Source organism: Musca autumnalis, unplaced genomic scaffold (assembly GCF_047663935.1).
Source record: "Musca autumnalis isolate F117 unplaced genomic scaffold, ASM4766393v1 scaffold_2, whole genome shotgun sequence".
Lineage (NCBI taxonomy): Eukaryota > Metazoa > Arthropoda > Insecta > Diptera > Muscidae > Musca > Musca autumnalis.
The window spans coordinates 267,367,599-267,392,063 of NW_027411755.1; the positions used below are offsets into that span (position 1 = coordinate 267,367,599).

Sequence of the window (24,465 nt, forward strand, 5' to 3'; positions counted from 1 at the left end):
AAAACCGTTGCCATAACCTTACCAGCCGATTGAATTGTTTTTGTCTTCTTTGGGGCACTACCTCCAGATTCAGTCAATTGTTTGGATTGTTCGTTTGTGTCTGGAGTATAGTGGTGGATCCATGTCTCATCAACAGTTATGAAACGAAGCATAAAATCCATTTTATCTCGCTTAAAACCATCTACACAAGCTTGAGAAATGTTCATTCTTATGCGTTTTTGATCGACTTTTTCATCTGTAGTTCTTCATGCAAAATTAAATGGACTCGATCATTTGAGATGCCCATGATATTAGAAATTTCACGCACTTTTATTCGTCGATCATTTAATACCATATCATGCACTTTGGCTAAAATTTCTGTTGTTGTTGCTGTTTTTGGACGTCCACTACGTGGTTCATCTTCAATGCTTGTACGACCACGTTTAAATTCAGCAACCCAATTTTTTACTGGTGCATATGAAGGAGCACTTTCACCTAACACATTCACCATATCATTATGAATTTCTTGTCCCGATCACCGACGTCCCCCGAAATGATTTTCGTTCCCACAAGATATTAGCTTATGTTACACATTTTTTTAATTTTTGAGTAAAATTTTAAAATGTTTTAGATTTTTAAAGAAATATGTAAAGTGTTTGGGTCAACTACATTGGTTTACTTATTCAAAGTATGAAATAATGAAGAAGTTAGGGTTTTTGAGCAATTTCCTGCATAGTTGTTGGTAAGTTTTAAGGTGTTGTTTAAGCGTTTAATAGTAATTTTAGGCTAACTCTAAGTGTTGTTGAGTTCAGAACAAGATGTTTACTGGCTTGTAAACAATATCTAGAAAAAAACATTCTTGTGGTCCTTATTCTTTATTATGTTTCAAATTTGCAAAAGAGACTATACCAACCATTTTTTATGATAAAACTTCTATTCCACCGCAGTCTCTTTCGTTGAGGTTATTAGAAACTGGTCTCTTGTTACAAATTAGTAAATGTCTATTGTACAAAAAAGGATTTTTCTGTCGTACTTTTATGTTTTGTTCTACCTTTCGAATGTTAATAAAACCAAGATTAATGAGCTTGAGGTCAATATTTATATTTTATTTATTGCATATTATTTCCAATATTTCGAAATTACATTGAATTTCAACTTCAGGGATTTTTTCCTGTCGATTACACTGTGCAACATTTTTAATGTGATCTTGTGCAAACAATTCGAACTGATGATTTTTTGAAAGTACAGACCCAAACGACAAGAAACCTTAGTTGGGTTTTGTTGTGCGAGATCCAGCTCGGATTTTATGGCCCCATCTAAACATGGTTAAATATTGAGTTTTTAAAGAAATTCGGCGCTATATCTCTGAAACCAATGCGAATCTTCTTCTGACCTCTGAAGCAAATTTTTAGATAAGGACAAGAATAAAATATTTGGAGAAATAATGAACTCGAAAAACTGCATTTATTGCCTCAAATTTCAAAATATATGCAAAAATTCCACGATTTATATACATTTCGCACCGTATCTCCACAACCGTCAATTTTTTCTGAAAAATATTCCCTGGAATGAAATACCCAACTCTTCAGAACATGTCATTGTTGTAAAATGCCTCTATGCTGTTGTTTTCAGTACATTTTCAACGACGATTTAATAAAAATATCAATAATGTAGTGAACTCTGAAATGCGAGAATAAACTGTTGGTGTGAACTGTGTTTGAAATACGTGTTGTAAAAGATATGATGCAAAATACTGCTGAAACAACATGAAGTAAGCATTTTAGAGTTTCAGAATGTTCTATTGAGAACTTTATTTGGAAGATTTTTTTAAAAGGTTACTTGGTTCAACTCCCAACAGTTTAGCCCATACTGACCAGAATTTCAGCAGTTATGTAAAATTTTCTCTATTTTATAGATTTTGATGCCTTTTTCTTATGTGGGTTTTTCAGTAGATAAGTTCTACTAGTACAGGGCTACAATATTGCTAAAGACAGCAAGGCCAAATTCCAATTCTTTTCTGAGATAAAGGCCTGATAAATGCAAAAACGTGTAGATTTAGCCCGGTTTAGATGAGGCCTTAAAATCCGAAATGGATCTGACAGGACAAAACCCTACTAGGGTTTTTGTAGTCTAAATATGTACTTACTTACTTAACTGGCCCATTACAGAACATTTGTTCTATAGGCCGAACTAAGAAGAGATCTCCACTCCTCTCTATTTGTTGCTTTGCACTCTGGAATACCGCGCCTTTTCATCTCATCATCCACTTGTTTGCGCCATCTATTCCTTGGCCTGCCAATTCTGCGTGCACCGCCATGTGGCATGTATTCATACGCCTTTTTAGCGGGTTCATCATAGCTCATTCTTATGATATGGCCTAGCCAACGCAATCGCTGCATCTCGATACGTTTAACAATATTGATGTCGTTGTATAGCAGATACAGCTCGTGGTTCATGCGACGTCGATATTCACCGTCAACGCAGATTGGTCCGTAGATCTTTCGAAGAATTTTTCTCTCAAACACACCAAGCACTGCCATGTCTGCTTGCGCAAGTACCCAGGCTTCGGAGCCATACATCAGCACGGGTAGTATCAGTGTTTTGTAGAGCGTTATTTTTGTTTGACGAGATGTGGCTTTGTTTTTAAACTGCTTACTTAAACCAAAGTAGCATCTGTTGGCCAATACAATTCTTCTTTTTATTTCACAACTGATGTCGTTTGTTGTGTTTACGGAGGTGCCGAGGTAGACGAAGTCTTTTACTACCTCAATATTATAGGAACCAACTTCCACAGTCGGTCCGAGCTCAATGGACGCATTGCGCGTCGACACCATCAACTTGGTCTTCGCAGATTCTCCTTCAACCTTTATAAAGGTATCAGTTACTTCTTTTAATGATCGGCCCATGATGTCTATATCATCAGCATAAGCAAGTAACATGTGACTATTGGTGTAGATTGTGCCACTTCTTTTGACGTTTGCCTCTCGTATAACCTTTTCTAGCAGGATGTTGAAGAGGTCACACGAAAGGCTGTCTCCTGGTCTGAAACCTCTTTTGGTACCAAACTCTTCGGAGAGGTTCTTTCCTATTTTAACTGAGGACCTCGTGTCAGTTAAAGTCATTTTACAAAGCCGGATAAGCTTTGCGGGAATACCAAATTCAGACATGGCTTGGAATACCTTTGAACGCAGCGGGCTGTCGAAGGCTGCTTTATAATCGACAAAAAGGTGGTAGGTGTCGATCTGCATCTCTTGGGTCTTCTCCAGGATTTGCCGCAGGGTAAATATCTGGTCAATGGTGGACTTGCCAGGTCTAAAGCCACATTGGTATGGTCCAATTATCTCGTTGACCATAGGCTTTAATCGTTCGCACAATATCCCTGACACGATCTTGTAGGCAATAGGGAGTAGACTTATGCCCCTATAGTTAGAGCATACAGTCTTATCTCCCTTCTTGTGGACGGGGCACAGGATACTCAGGTTCCAACCGTCGGATACTCGTTCTTCCTGCCAGATGGTGCTAACTAGCTGATGAATACACCTTATCAGCGTGTCGCCTCCGGTTATGAACAGCTCGGCTGGTAAGCCATCGGCCCCTGCTGACTTATTATTCTTCAGCCGATTTATTGCTGTCTTTACCTCATCTTGGCTGGGCGGTATACATTCAATACCATCTTCTGGGATTGGGACTATGGTATCTTCGTCGTCTTCGCTGCTATTGGATACCAACAGATTTGAAAAATGTTCTTTCCATATCCTGAGTACACTATCTGTATCAGTTACCAAATTACCTTGCTGGTCTCTACAGGAGGATGTGCCTGTACCAAAGCCATCAGTTTGATGCTTGACTCTTTGGTAGAATTTTCGGACTTCATTCTGGCTCCTGTACATCTCGATTTTTTCACACTCCCGCTTTTCCATCTCTCTCTTTTTCCTGCGGAAAAGACGTTTCTCCTCTCTCCTTTTCTCCCTGTATCTCTCTCGTGCGCTACGCGTTGCTACGGATTGTAAAGTAGCCTTATATGCCGCATTTTTCTCTTCGGTGGCAGCACGACACTCCTCATCATACCATGGATTCCTTGGTGGAGGTCTCTGGTATCCAAGTATGGATTTTGCGGCTGTTTGCATTGAGTGGGCAATGCTTTGCCATTGCGCTGATATGTTATCGGGATGAGGAGTGCTTTGATTAAGCAATTGGGCTAGTTGAGTGGAATATGCTGTGGCTATCTGTTGTGATTGCAGCTTACTGATGTCTAACTTTCGTGTTGTGTCTGTTCGTATTTTGTTTGCTACGTTTAAGCGGGTGCGTACCTTTGCTGCAACAAGGTAGTGGTCCGAATCAATGTTTGCGCCTCGGAACGATCGTATATGTATTTTCAAAAAATTCATACTAGAACTTGTTTGCATTTTCAGTGTTGCATAGTGTTACTCTTTGAATTGTATTTTTGGGAATTATGGATGCACATTTGTAGAAATGTACCTTTTTCCTGCTTTGACAAAGGACTTTGTGACGACAAACGAAATCAAAAAAAAAAACTGATCGGAAACAGATGCTCTTCTTCGTCACAATCTCAACAAGAATCAGTCGGCTTTGCGGACAGGAATATACCCTAAGTCTGTGTGAACTGAAATTTTCATCTATGGACAGATCGGATAGGGTCCACACAACCAAAATCCTTTACCCAAAGCTATGTATTATGAGATTTTCAGAATTGTGTAGCCATTTTCGAACGTATGAACTTGGCGACAAAATGTGGATTATATCATTGATCACAAGTGTTGCGGAGAAGTTACCTGAAGAAATGGACCGGACCGGCATAGTTCATTTTGGAAGTAGATTTTATTTTGGAAGTCATTCCTTTTAAAAGATTTTGCTCCCACCAGTCATTCCAGTTCGTCACAGCATATTTTTTAGTTTTTTTTCAGGAAATATGGGCTTGCCCACGAAAAACACAATACCGTTCTAAACACAAGGAATACGTTCAGTAAACATTTCTAAGGACCCTCGAACAGTCCTTAAACTGCATTTAACAACTATTTTCATGGTTTTTGAAGGATGTACCGCAGTATAAGGTTCGAAAGTTGTCGCGCGCACCAGTCACTACACATGCCGGCGGTAGGTGTTCTTTACATCTTTTGGGCCATTTTCTCTGAAAGTATGGACTTTCCCCTGAAAAACTTGTACTGTAGAAATAGTGGACCCGAGAACACTTGTTGCAAGTGTTATTTATTAATTTATTTATATCATATTTTTACTTATAACTAAATTATTAGCAAAAAGGAAGCGAAGCCATGACTACTTAGTGCTTCAGCTTACACTTATCCACTTATTTATTGTCGAGAGAGGTCTTACACTGCACATCTCTGAACATTTTTGAAATACTCTGTGGAAGGTTACCGAAAGAATGGATTGATATGGTCCATCTTCGAAGTTGATCAAAATTTGGACAAAATAAAACGAAGGCCGAATTTTGGACCGATCTGTTCGAGAATCATCGTGTCCTCCACCAAGACGGACGAACATAGCTAAGTCGACTTCAAGTTTTCTGAAACAGATTTCTTCCAAACACACTTTGGCCCTAAAACCATTATTTCGATGAGGTTTATTTTGACTAAAGGCTGGGAGTATAAAAAATGTAGATTGGGAAACATTTTGTTCATGGATTTTTGCTAAAAGAATGTATACATGTACTGATCTTGGAATGGACGCCAGAATTTCGTTTTAAAAGAATTCAAGACTGGTTGCCAGAGTTTTCCTAGTTCCTGGTCAATTTATGAGAAGATCCACGATCGGAAACCAGAATTTCTATAAGAGAAGTCCGACGATTGGACGTCAAAATAGTATATTTACATGCACGATTGGGCAATAGAATTCGTCAATTACATACCCGCGATTAGGTGCTAGAATTTCATGATTGATAGACTCACTATTACTCAGAATATTTTTTTATCAAGAAAACCACTATCGGCCTTCAGAAATTCTTTGTGATAAGATCTACGATTGGACACCAAAATATCTTTAGGGAAGTAACGATAGTTAGTTTCTTTATGACAATCAAAAACGATTGGACACCTGAACTTCCGAAATTGAAAAATTTACCATACTCTGGAGTGGAAAATTGAAGCCTGAAACAAGGGGAAATTGGCTAAGAAATCTTACACCATTTTAATTAAAAAATAGTAATGAAAATTATTTCATCAATAAAATAAGCCTAAAATAAAGTTTAAATCATTGCTAAATAATAAATTTTCGCTAACATTAACTTTAACAATTTTGGTGCACCAAACACGCTATATATGTTTGATTTCGATGAAATATGGAATGTGTGACTGAATTCGGTCTAAAAATAAATGCGCCAGATTACATCGAAATCGGATATAGCTCCCATATATATTTTCGGCCGATTTGACGTATTTGCTGCACCATACACGCTATATACGTCCGATTTTGATGAAATTTGGAATGTGTGACGGAATTTTGTCTAGTAATAAGTGTATCATATTATATAGAAATCAGTTCAAATTGATGTATCTCCTATATATATTTTACACATTCACAGTGGTGTAGGGTATCATATAGTCGGCCCCGCTCGACTATGATCCTTCCCTTACTGGTTAATTTTGGGTATTGTGAAACACAGAAGTTCTTCCACAATTATTATTAAAAACCTGAAATTGACATAAATCGATAATAAAACGACAAATGCAGGCGGGACACTGTAAACGTCTCTGTTTTCAGCTCTACAACAACACCAAATACCAAGATGCCCTACTTCACTTGGGCTTTCCATAGAAGTTTTCATATTCTCCTTTTGAGTAAATTGCCGCCATCTAGCGGTTTGAACTTTTGTTCAGTCAGAAGTAACATGGAATCAACAGTATTATTATCACTTCGATCTTAACGTTAATTGGTTTGTTTTATTGATACTACCATATCATCAGGGTGTCCTAAAAAACTTATGACAGCCACTGGCTGTCAGCCAGTGAAATATAAAGGGCATCGGTAAATAAGCGGCAGGCATTCTTGATTAAGTCGTGTCTGGTAAAATAAATGTTAAATGAAAAGTTTTTTTATTCTTTCACCAGATATAAGTTAAGCAGGAATGTCATGCTGCTTATGTACCGAGGCCTTAATGCCTGAGATTTTTATTTCGATAATAATTATAATTGATTATTTTATGCAACATTTATTCAACGCAACTTTATCCCAAGATGTCCGGATGAATTCGTAGTGAGAACTCTATGTATATCCGATGCAACTATCATTAACGATACATGGTACTCTCGACAGAATGGATCTATCGATTTCTTCAGGAATTTAATAGAGTACAACATATGCTTAGGGATCTACCGCAAAGATAACAATGAGCTAGTCGCATGGTGTACAAGGTTAGTTCCAAGCTAAATGCATTTTTTTAATTTGTTTATTGTTTTTGCTTTCCGCAGATGTCCTTGCGGCTTCTTAGGTACTTTACATGTTCGCGAAGTATACAGAAGACATGGGCTGGCATCAGTGCTCATCAACGAATTTTCCAAACGTGTAGCACAACAAGGCGATTCGGTACGAACAATGATCTACGACGGTAATGAAATCTCTAAAAAATTGTTTTTAAAACATGGTTTTCAGTCAGAGGAAACCGTTTTCATTGTACGCTGTGAAACAAAAAATGTTCAACATTAAAAAATCATCATTACTACTTTATTGTGTATATAAATAATTATCAAATACATGTACATACGAGTATGTATATAGATATAAATATATCTGTTTGTCTTAATTCTAATCGTCATTATTGTTATCATTACTATTATTTATTGAGTTTTATTAAACTTATCCGTATTGTTGTGATGTTGATTGACTCCACTCTGATAATGGCAGTTGACTGAGATTAGGCGATTTCCACTGTTGGCTGCATTTCCTCCTCTGTGGGTTCGGGTTTTGTAATCTGTTTTCACATTCAAACACACAATATTAATAAGAAGGCAATCAATTGCATATATAAATTACTTAACCAATACCCCGTTTGATATGAGACATGCAGATTAGTTTGTTCATTATGTATCGTAAGTATAGTCTCCCTAATATTATATTTAATTTTATTTCAATAACAATCAATGATGTTTCATGCTTAAAATATGATTATTATTAAGAATGAAATCCCAAAAGAACATATCGTCAACTGAAATCCTTAAAAACGTAATTATCGAAGGGTTTGCATTAAATTGACTAATGTACATAAATAATTACTTAAAATAATAAAAAAATATTATTATAAATCTAACAGTCGGCCATGGTATAAATATCAAGGTAAATCTTATTGAGAACGGTTTCAGTATCAACAATAATCTTTTATACATTTCATTAAATTATAAATTATATTTTTATTTAAAACCCAATAATATTGTAACAGTGAAAACGAATCTACTTTGCAAATCCAATTTATTTATTTCCCAATAATTTATTCTAAAATAAATCAACTTGTCTGGCATTTTTTCTAGATAAACAAAAACGTATACAGGAAAAAAATCGACATTTTCACACTTAAACACTTAAATAAAAATGTTGAGAATTTAAAGAAGAACCAAAAATGGTTTGAGATGATCGTGAGTTGTAGAATATATTCCAGATTCTACAACCGTTGCTATGAGAACTAACAACTACAATTTGCAGTCGCTTTGATTTTGAAAAAAATGGGTAACCTCCCAGTACAGACATCCCAACAAACACCCACGCATACAACACATACATACTTGCACAATATACAACAACAATACAAAATACCTATTTATCAATTACATTCCGCTTATACCCACACATATACATAAGACTGGTTTTAACTCAGAGGGAAAAATCGATATCGGATTTTTTTATTCAGCGCCCAACTTAAGTGTTTAGTTTTGTTAGATTTTAAGATTGCCAAAGTTTGAGCACAATCGGAATATGTTGACACGTGCCACTGGGGCCCCAACGTTTCCATAGTAATACCTTTGTTCCTTTACTTTTTTAATGGTAAAAGTGGTAAAAGAGAAAAGTGTCAAAATTGCTCTCTCATGAACTTTTTTACCAGAAAAGTAAAGGAATGGAAAAATAGTAGATCTGGTAGCAATGTCACAAAGGAACAGTTTTTAATTTAGTTTTGTCAGCGTTCGACTTTTTCTTCTGTTTTTCGTCCATTTTTTCTTCATTGTGAAATAATCGTCAAACAAAAGTCGGAAAATCAGTTCTACCATTTTTTACCTGCAGAAATTTGTCGGGTAGCTTGTGGTAGAAGAGAAAGGCATATGTGCTCTCTCCTCCCTCACTCTCTTCAAAATTGCTGCCAGTTTTACCACTTTTTGGGGTTAAGGAACGCTTTGCAGGTTAAAATGGTAACAAATGGTAACCTCAGGTAAGTGAAGGAACACAGCTAATTTGTATGGATCCAAGGAGAATTTTCACGAAATCGCTCTAAAGGTCACATTTATTGTCCGATCACCGAATCAATTTTATCAGTTCATTTCTGTGGCTAAGCAAGTAATCCTAAAAAAATTGAAAATCATGTCGGATGGTTATATTAGCTATATATAGGGTCCATGGAAACGTTGAGGCCCCAGTGGCACGTGTTAACATATTTCGATTGTACTCAAACTTTGGCAATCTTAAAATCTAATAAAACTAAACACTTTAGGGGTGCCGCATAAAAAAATCCGACATCGATTTTTTAAAACCAGCCTAGTCTACATACATACATACAGACACAGAAATCAGCAAACCTGTGGGACATTCACAATTTGCCAATCAATACCAACACACGTCTTTTGGACAACACAACAGAAAAATATCACAAGGATACCCGTAAGTATACCCATGTTTAAAACAATAGCACATTTTGTTTCACTTGGCCCCAGCGAATGGTTAGTATTTTGAAAACCCCATCAATGATTTGGGTAATTGTCGCATCAGTTATTCAGCATGCTTTGAAACCTTTCGAACTGTTTTCGTTACTACTGGCTGATCTCTTACTTTGAAGCAGCGTATTTTAAAATGGCTACACATTTCTCGTACCTAAAATGTAATAACAAATAAAATAAGAAATATTATCATCATCGGTAAGATAATTACTTACCAATCCATGTCCATAGTGTAAATGGGCCACGGTCACAAATATTGTCAGACCCTGAACAATCCATCGTTCAACATTGGCCTCAATTTCGCTGCCCATCAACTGTTCATACCATGGAAAACAACTAACAGCCACAGTTGCTACCAAGGGCCACATTAGAATATTGAAACTATCACAGCGGGTATCGGACATTTGGGCAACTATCAAACGACACTGAACGGACAGAGCCATTTTACCATGTCTTAAATGTAAACAAATATCTTTAGGAATAGAAAATACATACCGCAATGTTTGAGAATAATGTTCCAAATAAAATGAACATAATACGTGGTTCGAGATCCAGAACATTATTACGCGAGTAAAAGGCCCATATTGTGGTGATGACAAATAGCCACAGAAAAGGAAACATTGGTCGAGCTGCCTCCATAAAGGGTCTCATTTTTCCAGTCTTATTTTTATATGACCTTAAACAAATATGTGTGAGTTTAGATAGGGTCCAGAGATACAGTTATGTGTATTGTATAACACAATAATAATACCCACATATAAATATTTTTGATGATGATTGGATGGCTTGTAACAATACCAGAACCAATTAGAACAATTTCAAATACATTGGCCATTGATAGATTGAAAAAGGTTCGAGCACGCCATATGCTTGGTCCAATTACCGTGGTCAAAAACAATGTTATGCTCACACCCTACAGGAAACAGAAAAAAAACTTCATTAAAAAAGTACAATATATTTGGAAATTCTACATACCCACATCGTAAAGTCATAGCCCCATGGCAAAAACATCACGCCCGTATTATATTTCTCAACATGTGTTAAATAGAAGTTTAGGAACACATTCCATATGACGAAAAACATACGAATTGGCGGTAAATCATCCGAACCAAACAATGAAAACATGTAGATGGGTATCAGCACAGCTGAATATGAATCCAAGCCATGATCAAATAATTCTCCAAGTGGTCCACTTGTACCGGTACGTCTTGCCTGTTTACCATCCATGCCATCTAAATATGTATACGGAAATCATTAATTTCTCTCTCTCTCTCGTTTATCCATTCCACTGTATAATAACTTACCTAAATTATAGTATATTAAAATATTTAAGGCAGCCACAGACCATACCCATCGCGGTACTGTATTCTCGGCAGGATTTGCTGCGGCAAAATCCCAATCATAGTAGGAAAGTAGTAGAAAATTAACCACCGTCATAAGGAATCCCACAAATGTCAAAATATTTGGCGCTAACCACATTGGAAGAAACTAAATGAGTTTGTGGATGTTTGAGACATTTGCAAACATTGGCTATAATTATATAAACATGAATGTGTGTATGTATATATGTGTACCTACCTCAACACACTTATTCCAAAATGGATGCATAACATAAACACTTAGAAATCCTTTGTCAATACTGTTGTACTGGAATGAAAAATTTAGAAATAATATGAAGTTATTAGAACAATTTGTTACGAAGGGAAGCAAAATTAAAAAAAAAAAAACATAATAGTGTATAGTTATAACTGTCAATATAGTCCACCTTATTATTTATTTTTGCTGGGAATATGAAAAGGGGCACAATTTGTGCGAAAACTAACTCAAAAGGAGTCGGAGTCTGAGTCGAAAAAATAACTCGACCCCGGGCAACATTTTTTCCACGTTATAGAAATATAACATTAAATTTTTTTTTAAAAATCATTATTTATTTTAAAAGATATGTATAAGAACATATATATGCAAATTATATATTATACTAAGTTAAAGGACAATTCACAGGATATTTACAAAAGTAAAGTCCTATCAATCGTATTAGGTTTGGACCTTTAACCTCTTTCGTCAGACCAGTAAGGCGTCTTCTCACAAAGGCATATTGGTATTCTCATCTTGTTTTTTATGAGAAGTCATCATTGTCTTCAATTAAAGACATTGTGGTCTGTATGGGAAATCTTACTGAATACCCTGTGACACAAAATTGCAGTTAAGATATGGGGGAGGAAAATTCCTATTGGGAATGAAATCCCCAATTAAGAACCCCAAAGGATCCCATAGCTGAAATTTCTGAGTCATGACATAATGATTTTTTTGATTGACCCCCATCAATGATTGAGAAAATAGCTTTAGCATTGTTCCTTTACTTTTTTAGTAGTACAAGTAGCAAAAAACGATTTTCTATCTTCTCTCAGAAAACTGTGAAAATTGTTCTCACGTAACAAGTTTTGCACAAAAGTAAAGAAATGGAAAAATAGTAGATCTGGCAGCAATGTCAAAAAACAAACATTGCTGTTTAAAAAAAAAAAAAAATAACAAACAAAATAAATTTCACTGCTTTTTATTTTTTTATTTCACTGGTTTAAATTTTTATTATTTTATTTCTTTCTATTTATACCCTCAGCCTTTAGGCTAAAGAGGGTATTTACACTTTGATACGACCAAAAATGTGCCTCATCGAAATAATGGTTTTAGACCCCAAGTATGTTTGTACGATATCCGTTTCAGACAATTTTGAGTAGATCTAGCAATGTCCGTCCGTCTGTCTGTCTGTCCGTCTGTCTGTCTGTCTGGCTGGCTGGTGCGCACGATAACTCTCGAACGGATCAATCGATTCGGTTTAAATTTTGGGTATCGAAATATTTTGTCCAGATTCGATTTAAGTTCGAAGATGGGCAATATAGGTCCACTCCTTCAGGTACCTCCCCCACAAATATTCAAAAATTGTCGCAAAACTTGTGCGCACGATAACTCTTGTAGGGAATAACCGATTTGGTCCATACCTTGCACATCGTGTAATTTCTACCAAACTTAGATGAGGTTCCAATATGGACTCAATCGTTCCACTCCTTAGGGTACCTCCCACACAAAATTTCGGAAAAGTTCAGTTTAGGACCTGGTCTCGAATCTCTTTGATATTTGTTTACGCAAGTTGTATTCGCTGTCCTCTATACGACGCTGTAAGTTTCATTAGGGGCAAGTCCATACTTCCTGAGAAAATAGCCTCAAAGTTACAAAAAACCCTATGACACCGTGTGTAGTGGTTGGAGCGCAAAATAACTCTCGAACGGAGCTGCCGATTCGGTCCAAAATTTGGCTTTCGTAATATTTTGTCCAAACTTAGTTCAAGTTCAAAGATGGATTATATCGGTCCACTCCTTCCGGTACCTCCCCCACAAAAGTTCGAAAATGTTCGGAAAAATTGTGCGCACGATAACTCTTGATGGGAGTGACCGATTTGGTCCATACTTTACACATTCTCATAATATTTTCATAACAACTTGCATTCGCTGCCTCAATTACTATGGCACTCCCATGGTCTATGACGGTCCATTCCTTTAAGTACCTTTTCCGCAAAATTTTTGAACTTTAATCCTAATCAACATTTTTGTCGGTTCATACGACCAAAATTTTGAAACCCCCTAAATACATAAGTTTTTTGTGAAAAAAGTGTTTCAATATGCACAGGCTGAGGGTATATCTCTGTCGGCAAAGCCGACTGATACTTTTTTACTTGTTTGCTTTGATAAAGCGCGTAGTTTTCTTTTTTCCTTTTGCCAATAAATGTCAAATCAGCAGTTTTTACACAACGAAATTTGTCGAGCGGAAAGTAGTAAAAGAGAAAGGCCATTTTGGCTCTCTCTCCTCTCTCACTTTCGTAAAAATTGCTTCCAGTTTTACTACTGTTTGGGGTTAAGGAACGCTTTCCGAGGTAAAACTGGTAAAACCTGAAGAAACTTTAACGTAAAGGAACAAAGCTTTTATATCTCTGTTTGGAGATATTGTTTCATCATTTTTAGATGACATGTTTTCAGTTAAATGGAATGAGGAAACTTTCTGTCAAATATGCTGTCCTTTTAGCTCAGTTTCTTCTATGTCCTTTTTGTTCTTGAACTCAAAAAGTAAAACAAAATTAAATCGATATTGTCACGTTTTCATTGTCCTTTATCAGTTTTACCCGTTACTTTCTCAAAAAAAAACGTATGTTTATGTATTTCGGTAAATTTCCCATAATCTATTAAGTATATGTATATCAAATTCGGATGGTTACGGTTCTGAACTAGGCATCATAAATTCGTTGTTGGTTAACGACAGATTCATCCCGCTATAACTCAGACGTCTGACAAATGGCGAATCTTTCTTCTAGGATTCATTATATACCCAATGAAGGCTTCAGATTTAGACATTCAAATAACCGGATCTGTCCGCCAGGAACAGATATAGTTCATGTGTATCCGAGTTTTCTACACAATCAATTGCATATACTAAATTCAATGAAATACATACTCATAGAGTTTTCTTGAGAAAGGATCGGGTAAATGTGATAAAGGACAATGAAAACATGACAATATCGATTTCTTGTCCTAGTGGACCGACCCTACATAAAATTTTCCTAGCAACATTTTTGTAGAATATGTTCATGCACGAAATCTCATCGTTTGCTAATTTTTCTGTTCCAGAAAACATCCATCTGCCTACGTGCTGAGCGGTGTACACAATATATCTCAAATATTTCAATAAAATGATCCACACCAAAATTCAAAATGTAAGCGCTGAATTTTAGTTTAAGGGGTGATCCCTACTTATAAATTTCAGAAAAAATTAGCAAGTATAGGTAGCATAGAATATGTGGTCAAATTTTTAAGTCGAACGGAACAATATTGCCTCAGTATGAGCGTTGGATGGGAACAATTTATTTTATTTTGTATGCAGCATATAAACTGTGGTTTTCTCGAAATCGGCCACAAAAATATATGACAATTGGTTTATTAGATTTCGAAATAGAGTTGGTACCGTAAATTGCTTTAATAAAAACAACGTTTCGTCGACGACCTCAAAACTTGGTAATATTTCAAATGGTAATCTCTTTCAAATGAAGAAAAAACTGCCAAAATTTACGTAGTTTGCTCGGAAAAAAACAATTATGAAAAATGGTTTTTATTGAGCTTTACAACTGGGGGTCTACTTTTAAGGCTAAGCACACTAAAATGTTGGCTTACATCCAGTTTGGAACTTGGTCGTGAATTGCTGATAGTTTTTATTTCATGTAGTCCTTACGATTTGTATTGCCCCATCGTTTTCACATATTTTGAAGGCTAAAAGATTTTCGCACGCGGAATATACTCGTGCAAAAAAAGGAAAACCGACAAAAACTTTCTAACTTTCAATGTAAGATTCGGCAGAAAAAGTATTGATATGTTCGAATGTATTCGAACGAATGCCCTTTCTAATGAATATGTAAGGAAAAACTAACACATTAGCATATATAGGCCAAAATATAGGAAAAAATACAATTTTGTGCACATTTTTCATTTCATTCATTTTTAGTGGTATGTATAGGGATTCACTCTCGGAGAGTAAAGTGATTGACTGACTGACCGAAATTCGAACGCCTAGAATCTTGAAATTTTGGGTGAGGGTCAGTCTTGGTCCGAAGGTGTCAGATAAGGCTGGGATTTTGGAAATTCGAACTAGAACGGTACGAAAAGTACTAAAAGGTAGGATAGATGTACCACCGGTTTTTTTTTAAATTCCAAAGAAAAGTGTACGAAAAGTACTAAAATGTACTAAACTTGGTACTATTTTGTATTATGTGAACGGATAGAGCTGGAATCTTCAAATTCGAAATAAGAATCAAGAAAGGGAAGTAGGGCTGATATACGAGGTGTTTTGAAAATGTGTACGAAAAGTACTAAATTTGGTACAATGTGGTTGAACGGATAGAGCTGGAATCCTAAACTTTAGAATTAAGATTACTGTTGTAGGTTTGAGATATAGAGGTAGTTTTGGAAAGTCGTACATATGGGTACGAAAATTACTAAATAGTACTAAATTTGGTACAATTTCGACTTTGGCGAACGGATAAAGCTGAAATCCTGTAATTTGAACAAAGTTGGAGTATAGGATTGGGGTGTGGAAATAGGTTGGAAATTCGTACTTAGGTGTACGAAAACTACAAAATTGTACTAAATTAAGTACAATTTGGATTTGGGTGAACGGATAAAGATGGAATCCTTAAATTTCGAATTAAGATTATTCTTGGGGTGTAGGAATGTAGTTTTGGAAATTGATACTTATGTATATAAAGAGTACTAAATGGTACTAAATTTGGATGTGGGTGAACGGATAGATTTGGAAATCTTAAATTACGATTACCGTTGGAGAATAGAATTGAGATATGGAGGTTAGGGTGGGGCGATTTGTGTGGAAGGGAAAAAACCTTAATGAGCCCTTCGCGTTTCTGATTCCTGGGATTGAACTGAGCAAAAAAGTCCACTGGACCATATATCTACCGTGAAAATCGAGCCTCCCGATTTTGACTTTAAGTTTTTTATTGACGTTTTTTGGATATTTTGGCATATAACAGCCAAACCATTGAGATTTTCGATCCAACACAAAGACAAACATTGTAGCCAAGACAGTAATTGAAAACTCTCTAATACATCACAAAAGCATTGGAACGCACCTTCAGGCAGTTTTGACCTTAAGAATGTGCAAACTTTTCGGAAAATGTCGATAAATGACATTGTGCTATAAAATTTCACCCGAAAAATATTCAATTGTTCTGATGCAAAATTATATCGTGTTGGGATCCATGGACAACGACAATGCCTTTAGTTCGTTTGGGTCACTTCGTTTTATTTTTTTATAACGGTAAAAGTAGTGAAAATCTGGGTTTCTTACATTTTCAAATTTAAACGGACATATCTTCTTTTCTTCACAACGGATTTCTAGTGATCCTTCTTCCTTTTAAAGGGATGAATAATATCCTTAGAACAAGTTATTATTTGTTTAAATCGGTTAACAAATGGCTATGTTATAGTGGTTTAAGTCTGAAACCCCCCACAAAAACATTATAACTGAATTTCTCACAATTTTCAAAATAAATATTGAACAAAACAAAACAACATTATATTTTTGAAAATTATGAGAAATTCAGTTATAGTTTTTTTGTGGGGGTTTTCAGATTTAAACCACTATTACTTAGCCATTTGTTAACCGATTTAAACAAATAATAACTTGTTCTAAAGATATTATTCATCCCTTTAAAAGGAAGAAGGATCACTAGAAATCAGTTGTGAAAAAAAGAAGATATGTCCGTTTAAATTTGAAAATGTAAGAAAACCAGATTTTCACTACTTTTACCGTTATAAAAAAATAAAACGAAGTGACCCAAACGAACTAAATGCGTTGTCATTGTCCATGGATCCCAACACGATATAATTTTGCATCAGAACAATTGAATATGTTTCGGGTCAAATTTTATAGCACAATGTCATTTATCGACATTTTCCGAAAAGTTTGCACATTCTTAAGGTCAAAACTGCCTGAAGGAGCGTTCCAATGCTTTTGCGATGTATTAGAGAGTTTTCAATTACTGTCTTGGCTACAATGTTTGTCTTTGTGTTGGATCGAAAATCTCAATGGTTTGGCTGTTATATGCCAAAATATCCAAAAAACGTCAATAAAAAACTTAAAGTCAAAATCGGGAGGCTCGATTTTCACGGTAGATATATGGTCCAGTGGACTTTTTTGCTCAGTTCAATCCCAGGAATCAGAAACGCGAAGGGCCCATGATGGTTTTCAAATCGCCCCTGCCTAATGGAGGTAGTTATGGAAAATCGTACTTATGTGTACGAAAAGTACTAAATGGTACTAAAGAACAACTTGGATGTGGAGATAGTTTTGGAAATTTGTACTAATGTGTACGAAAACTACTAAATGGTAGTAAATTTAGTACAATTTGGATTTGGGTGAAAGGATAAAGATGGGCTCCTGGAATTTGGAATTAAGATTATTGTTGGAGTCTAGGAATGAGGTAGTTTTGGAAATTCATACGTATGTGTACGAAAAGTACAAAATTTGGTACAATTTGGATTTCTTATGTATACGAACAGTACTAAAAAGAACTTAATATGGTACCCTTTGTATTAGGCAAACGGGAAGAGCTAAAATTGTGAAATTTGGAATGAGGGTCGCTGATGGAGGGTTAGAAAGATGTACCAAAGGGTTTTTGAAAATTCGACCTATGAGTGTACTAAAAGTACTAAAAGTTACTAAATTTAGTGCCAATTGTATATATTGAACGAATATAGCTAGAATCTTGAAATTTGGTATGGAAATCAAGGTTGGGAGTGGCGATGATATAAGAAAATGGCTTCGGAAATTTTTACTTATGTACTAAATTTGGTACAATTTACATTTGGATGAACGGATACAGCTGAAAACTTGAAATTTGGAATTAGGATTGCTGTTTGAGTGTAGGATAGATGTATGGAGGTAGTTTTTGAAATTCGTACCTATGTGTACGAAAAGTACTAAATGGTACTAAATTTGGTAGAAATTGAATTTGGTTGAACGGATAGAGCGGGAAACCTAAAATTTGGAACTAAGATTGCTGATGGAGTGCAGGATAGATGTATGGATGTAGTTTTTGAAAATTTGTCTTATGGATTGGATTTGGGTCAACGGATAAAGCTGGAATCCTAAACTTTGGAATTATGATTACTCTACAGAATTTACATATGGAGGTAGGTTTCGAAATTCGTACTTATGCGTACTAAATTGTACTAAATTTGGTACAATATTGCTGTTGGAGTACAAGATAGATGTATGGAGTTAGTTTTGGAAATTCGTACTTATGTATACGTTAAGTACTAAATGGTACTAAATTTGGTACAAATTGGATTTGATTGAACAGATATAGCTGAAATCCTTAAAACTTGAACTAAGATGTGAAGGAGAATGTGAAGGATTTCGATAGTTTTGGAAATTCCTACTTATGTGTACGAAAAGTACTAAATTTGGTTCAAATTGGATTTGGATCAGCGAATAAAGTTGGAAGCTGGAACCCTAAAACTTTTGGATATAGAGATAGTTTTGGAAATTCGTACTTATGTGTACAGAAAGTATTAAATGGTTCGCCTTAAGCTATATTTCATAAAATAAGTTTATAAAATATATTGTAAATAAATAAAGTATTAAATGGTACTAAATTTGGTATCATTTGACTGACTGATTGATTGATCAAGGCCCAGACCAAACAGATGAAGCTAGAAACTTGAAGTTTTGTGTGAGGGTCCCTCTTGGTCCGAAGGTGTCAGATAAGATTGGGTATTTAGAAATTCCGACTAGAAGGGTACGCAAAGTACTAAAAGGTACCTAAAATGGTAGCATTTGCTGTGGGGGCACGGGTGTGATGTGCAGGATAGATGTACCGAAGGGTTTTCGGAAATTCGAACTATAAATGTACGGAACGTACTAAAATGTACTAAATTTGGTACCATTTGGTATTATGTTAACGGATAGAGCTAAAAACTTGAAATTTGGAAAGGTAAACAAGTATGTGAATTAGGGTTAATATAAGGAGGTGGTTTGTGTACGAAAAGTACTGAATGGTACTAAATTTTATACAAATTAGCAATGAACGGAAAGAAACAAAACGATTCCCGTACCAATCACACAAAGCCAACAAATTTTCAGATTCTCTGAATCGTTTCATTCTCACAACCAAAACAAAACCACAAACTTTTCAATGTAAAAAGATGGAAACCGTACGATAGCTGAAATGTAACTTCGGCTATGCTTTGCCGAGTTGTTTCATTAACCACCCAAACAGAAAGAATTTTTGGCAAACATTTACTGTGCGAAATGATCAGCGACACACTCATACACACACACATTTGATTGCTTTACAACCCTCCTATCGCTAACATCAACATACTGAACATACTATGGTACTAAGGTTGATGTGGTTGATGTTTTCAACCACCAATTGAATCATTCGTTCATTGAATCGTTCATGTGTTTTGAACTTTTTCGTTTTCTATCTGTTGTTGTGGAATTGAGAACTTTTCGCTATTCGTTTTGTTCGCACTCACGAATGTAAACAAAACTAAACTAAACAGCGAGTTCGGTCAACGTGGGTTATGTTTCGTTTTGTATTGTTCCTATGGAAAATACGAAACGAAGCGATTGGAAATGTTATTTAAAGTATTTTTACGTACGCTGCAAATTAGATTTGCGTTAACGGATAGAGCTGGAATTCTGAAGTTTGGAATTAGTATTACTGTTGGATATGGAGGTAGTTTCGGAAATTCGTACTTATGGGTACGAAAAGTACTAAATTTGGTACAATTTGGATTTGGAGGAACGAATAGAGCTGTAATCCTGGAATTTGAATTTAAGATTACAGTTGGAGTGTACAACTTGGATTAAACGATAAAGCTGGAATTTTGACATTAGGGTCACTGCTGTTGCTTAGGTTTAACTAATTTGCAAAAATCAATAAATTTTGTATAGGGTGTACCATTAGTTTTAGACATGTCAGGCATCGAATTTTGTAATTTGAACAAATTTTTCATATTTTACTTTATAAATTTTCAAAATATGAACGGGTTAATAAAAGTCTGTTTGCATCCCATTTTCTATTAATGTGAGCTTTTCGCTAACGAAGTAGCGGGCACATGCTAGTCTTCAATATTTTTTAAAATATAATTTTTAATATGTTGCAAATTATTTGTTTTTTTTTTTTATTTGGGATGTTTAAAAGTAAGTACAGTCATACGTACTTCATCGTACACATGCTCTGTATCCCCGTACTACATAATGACTAACAGATCCGAGTTTTTTCTGGGATTGCTTCCAAAAGTTGACATAAATTTGTTAACATGCGTTATTAATGTTTATGTACATATCGCTCATTTACTAAAAGAGTGGCATAACCAAAAAATGCGTTTTCTGAGTTAGCAATTTCTACGACTTCTAATTTATCTTGTGTCAAATTTTCATGCTAATATCTCTCAACGAGTTACAGCTCATTTACTACGAGCTTCGCATAATTCAACACAACTGTTTTTTGGGTTTATGAAGCACTAAAACAACTCAAATCATGCTTGATCTTGCACAGAAATTTAGCACTGATATCTGGCTAGCTGTTTGCAGAATATGGTCCAAGTGATTATTTTAGTTTTTGTGTAATATTTTTTTTAAGTTGGGAACTCAAAATTCAATCGCTAACTTTAAAAGCGTTTTTCACGAAACCGGATTTTTTGAAATGTGTCACTCTTTGATTAAATGAGCGATATGTATATAACAAGAATCATGATTGTCCGACAAGTAAGAGACAACGATAACGAGGTAAGATAAGATTAACCATAATCAAAATCAGAAAGCCACTTATGAAATAATTAGCATTTCAGATTATCTTTGAAGGGGAGTTCATAAAAATATACATCGATGACTGTCACTTTTATTGTTATTGTTTCGATGATTTTAATGTTTAACACTCGTGCCTAAATACACCCTTACTCCCAAGGTGTTGTTACCACAAATAGAACACGTGTATTCTAAAGTCGATCATTTTGAACTTTGAACATTTTCAACAACACTACTCCATTAAAAACTGTAACATAGGTCCATGTTTAGGTATAGTTCCCATATAAATTTCTTCTAAAGGAGTGAATACCGCAGACGGACGTACATTTTTATGTCTACTTTGTAGGGTCGCAAATGATTATTTGCGTTATAAGCGGAACAACAAACTAAGTTACCCTTTCCTTCAACATTGTTTCGGAAATTGTATATAAATAAATTCGCACGTGCATTTTTATATACAGGTCATTGGGGTTTCTTGTAAAAAAAAAAAACAATTTTATTGAATTTTTTTAAAAGTCAACCTCTACTAATAAAACCCCACATTATGCTCTACTAAATAGGCACCCGTTTATAAAAATGATAACGCAAGTGCCTCACACAGCAGCTTATCACATTTGGCACGCACATCCCGCTGATACTTTCATTGCTAGGAAAAACAATGCCTCACTCCACTACAAGAAAATGATTTACAATTCCATTGAGAAAAATTGATTTGCAAAACTGGACAAAGATGATGAGATGACAGAATCAACCAAGTAGAACAACAACGCTTTACTTGGTCAATGCCCCCCACATTTCGAATATCACGAAATTAGATAGACGGAGAGTGAGTTTGAGAGATCACTCTCAAGCTAGCCAGCAAACAATATAAATTCTCTGAACTGTAATAAAATAATAAAAAACGGAAAAGATAAGCAAGCATCCCCAATAGAGGGGAAAAGCGAACGGATGAACGGACACAAAACGGTGGCGATATAAATAACAATTGACTAACAAAAATCATATTAAATAAATCAAAAAATTCGCCATTAAGATGGTACCCCAAATCTTAATGATGCTGATCCGGTTTCAAGACTATCTTGAGTGTGAATATACACATGCATATATATGTATGTACTCGTACATATGTATTTTGGGGGATTGCTGGGGATGAATTTTGTATAATAACAATAAACTAAATTTGAAATATACATATGTTTTCAGGGGTTTTTTAAACTTTTCCCCAAAATACTGTTATTTGTATACATACTGATTAAATGACCGTTTATATGTTTAAGTAGAAAAGTTATATATTGTAACTAACCTCTTATATACATATATCAAATTATTGTGAATACATGGTATCAATTTATCAATAAAAATACATACATACATACAAATATACATATGTACATTAGGGTTCTAAGTTTTTGCAAATATGAAAAATAAAGTCTTAACGGTGTAAAGCACCAATATCATTCAATGTGTAAATCCAAATATATAGACAAACATGAAAACATAACGAATTTTATTATAAATATCCAGGGCAGTCATGAATATTTCCCTTGCAATTTTCCGCACGGAAAATAATTTTAAAAAGTGAAATTCTTCTAAAATCAATATGTTAAATTGAATAAAAAGGTCGATAATACACAAAATTTAAATTTGAAAAATCAATACGTTAAAGCGTCGAAAAATACTAGATTCACTTAATTATGGCGTATTCTAGTCAAAAATATTCCCTTTTTATTATATTTAAATGAGTTTCTTGTTATACCCTCCACCATAGTATGGAGGGTATATTAAGTTTGTTTTTCCGTTTGTAACGCATTGAAATACTCATTTGCGACCCTATAAAGTATATATATTCTTGATCAGGGTAAAATTCTAAGTCGATCTGAGCACGTCCGTCCGTCCGTCCGTCCGTCCGTCTGTGGTAATCACTCTAGCATCCACAAAAATGGAGATAGGACGCTGAAATGTTGGGAAAATGCGTCTTTTGTTTGCAGGCAGGTCAAGTTCGATGATGGGCTATATCGGTCCACGTTTTGGTATAGCCCCCATATAACGGTACCCCCCGATTTACGAAATTTTTACGTTTTTAGCTACATTTTCAGACCGATTTGGCTATAATTTGACATTTAGGGTTCTTAAGTGTCAGTAAACATATACAACAAAACTTGTGGACATAGGTCCACGTGTTGGTATAGCCCCCATATAACGGTACCCCCCGATTTGCGGTATTTTGACGTTTTTAGCTACATTTTTAGACCGATTTAGCTATAATTTGACATTTAGGGTTCTTAAGTATCAATAAACTTATATAACAAAAGTTGTGGGCATAGGTCCACGTTTTGGTATAGCCCCCATATAACGGTACCCCCCGATTTACGGTATTTTGACGGCTTTAGCTACATTTTCAGACCGATTTGGCTATAATTTGACATTTAGGGCTCTTAAGTGTTAATAAACATATATAACAAAACTTGTGGACATAGGTCCACGTTTTGGTATAGCCCCCATATAACGGTACCCCCCGATTTGCGGTATTTTGACGTTTTTAGCTACATTTTTAGACCGACTTAGCTATAAATTGACATTTAGGGTTCTTAAGTGTTAATAAATATATATAACAAAAGTTGTGGACATAGGTCCACGTTTTGGTATAGCCCCCATATAACGGTACCCCCCGATATACGGTATTTTGACGTTTTTAGCTACATTATCAGACCGATGTAGCTATAATTTGACATTTAGGGTTCGTAAATGTCAATAAACTTATATAACAAAAGTTGTGGACATAGGTCCACGTTTTGGTATAGCCCCCATATAACGGTACCCCCCGATTTACGGTATTTTGACGGCTTTAGCTACATTTTCAGACCGATGTGGCTATAATTTGATATTTAGGGTTCTTAAGTGTTAATAAACATATATAACAAAACTTGTGGACATAGGTCCACGTTTTGGTATAGCCCCCATATAACGGTACCCCCCGATTTGCGGTATTTTGACGTTTTTAGCTACATTTTTAGGGTTCTTAAATGTCAATAAACTTATATAACAAAAGTTGTGGACATAGGTCTACGTTTTGGTATAGCCCCTATATAACGGTACCACCCCCCCCCCCCCCCCCCCCCCCCCCCCCCCCCCCCCGATTTACGGTATTTTGACGGTTTTAGCTACATTTTCAGACCGATGAAGCTCTAATTTGACGTTTGAAGTTCTTAAATGTCAATAAACTTAT

General features: G+C 35.4%; 2 protein-coding genes across 13 annotated transcripts in view; one reads left to right on the forward strand and one right to left on the reverse strand.

The window, feature by feature from the left end:
* Positions 1-7,759, forward strand: part of LOC141392020 (uncharacterized) — a 10,826-nt gene extending 3,067 nt beyond the window's left edge. For both annotated transcript variants that reach the window (XM_073964923.1, XM_073964922.1), the window contains exons 3-4: positions 7,191-7,367; positions 7,425-7,759. In XM_073964923.1, the coding sequence (XP_073821024.1) occupies positions 7,191-7,367; positions 7,425-7,659 (412 nt within the window). In that variant the 3' untranslated portion in view covers positions 7,660-7,759. The remainder of the gene's footprint in view (positions 1-7,190; positions 7,368-7,424) is intronic.
* Positions 7,649-24,465, reverse strand: part of LOC141392016 (ethanolaminephosphotransferase 1) — a 20,501-nt gene continuing 3,684 nt past the window's right edge. For 6 of the 11 annotated variants that reach the window (XM_073964914.1, XM_073964913.1, XM_073964911.1 and 3 more), the window contains exons 3-9: positions 11,448-11,516; positions 11,174-11,357; positions 10,845-11,101; positions 10,625-10,782; positions 10,365-10,545; positions 10,085-10,294; positions 7,649-10,023 (exon numbers count right to left, since the gene is read on the reverse strand). In XM_073964914.1, coding sequence (XP_073821015.1) covers positions 9,922-10,023; positions 10,085-10,294; positions 10,365-10,545; positions 10,625-10,782; positions 10,845-11,101; positions 11,174-11,357; positions 11,448-11,516 — 1,161 coding nt within the window. In that variant the 3' untranslated portion in view covers positions 7,649-9,921. The remainder of the gene's footprint in view (positions 10,024-10,084; positions 10,295-10,364; positions 10,546-10,624; positions 10,783-10,844; positions 11,102-11,173; positions 11,358-11,447; positions 11,517-24,465) is intronic. The other 5 variants (XM_073964919.1, XM_073964918.1, XM_073964916.1 and 2 more) reach the window with 1 other exon arrangement.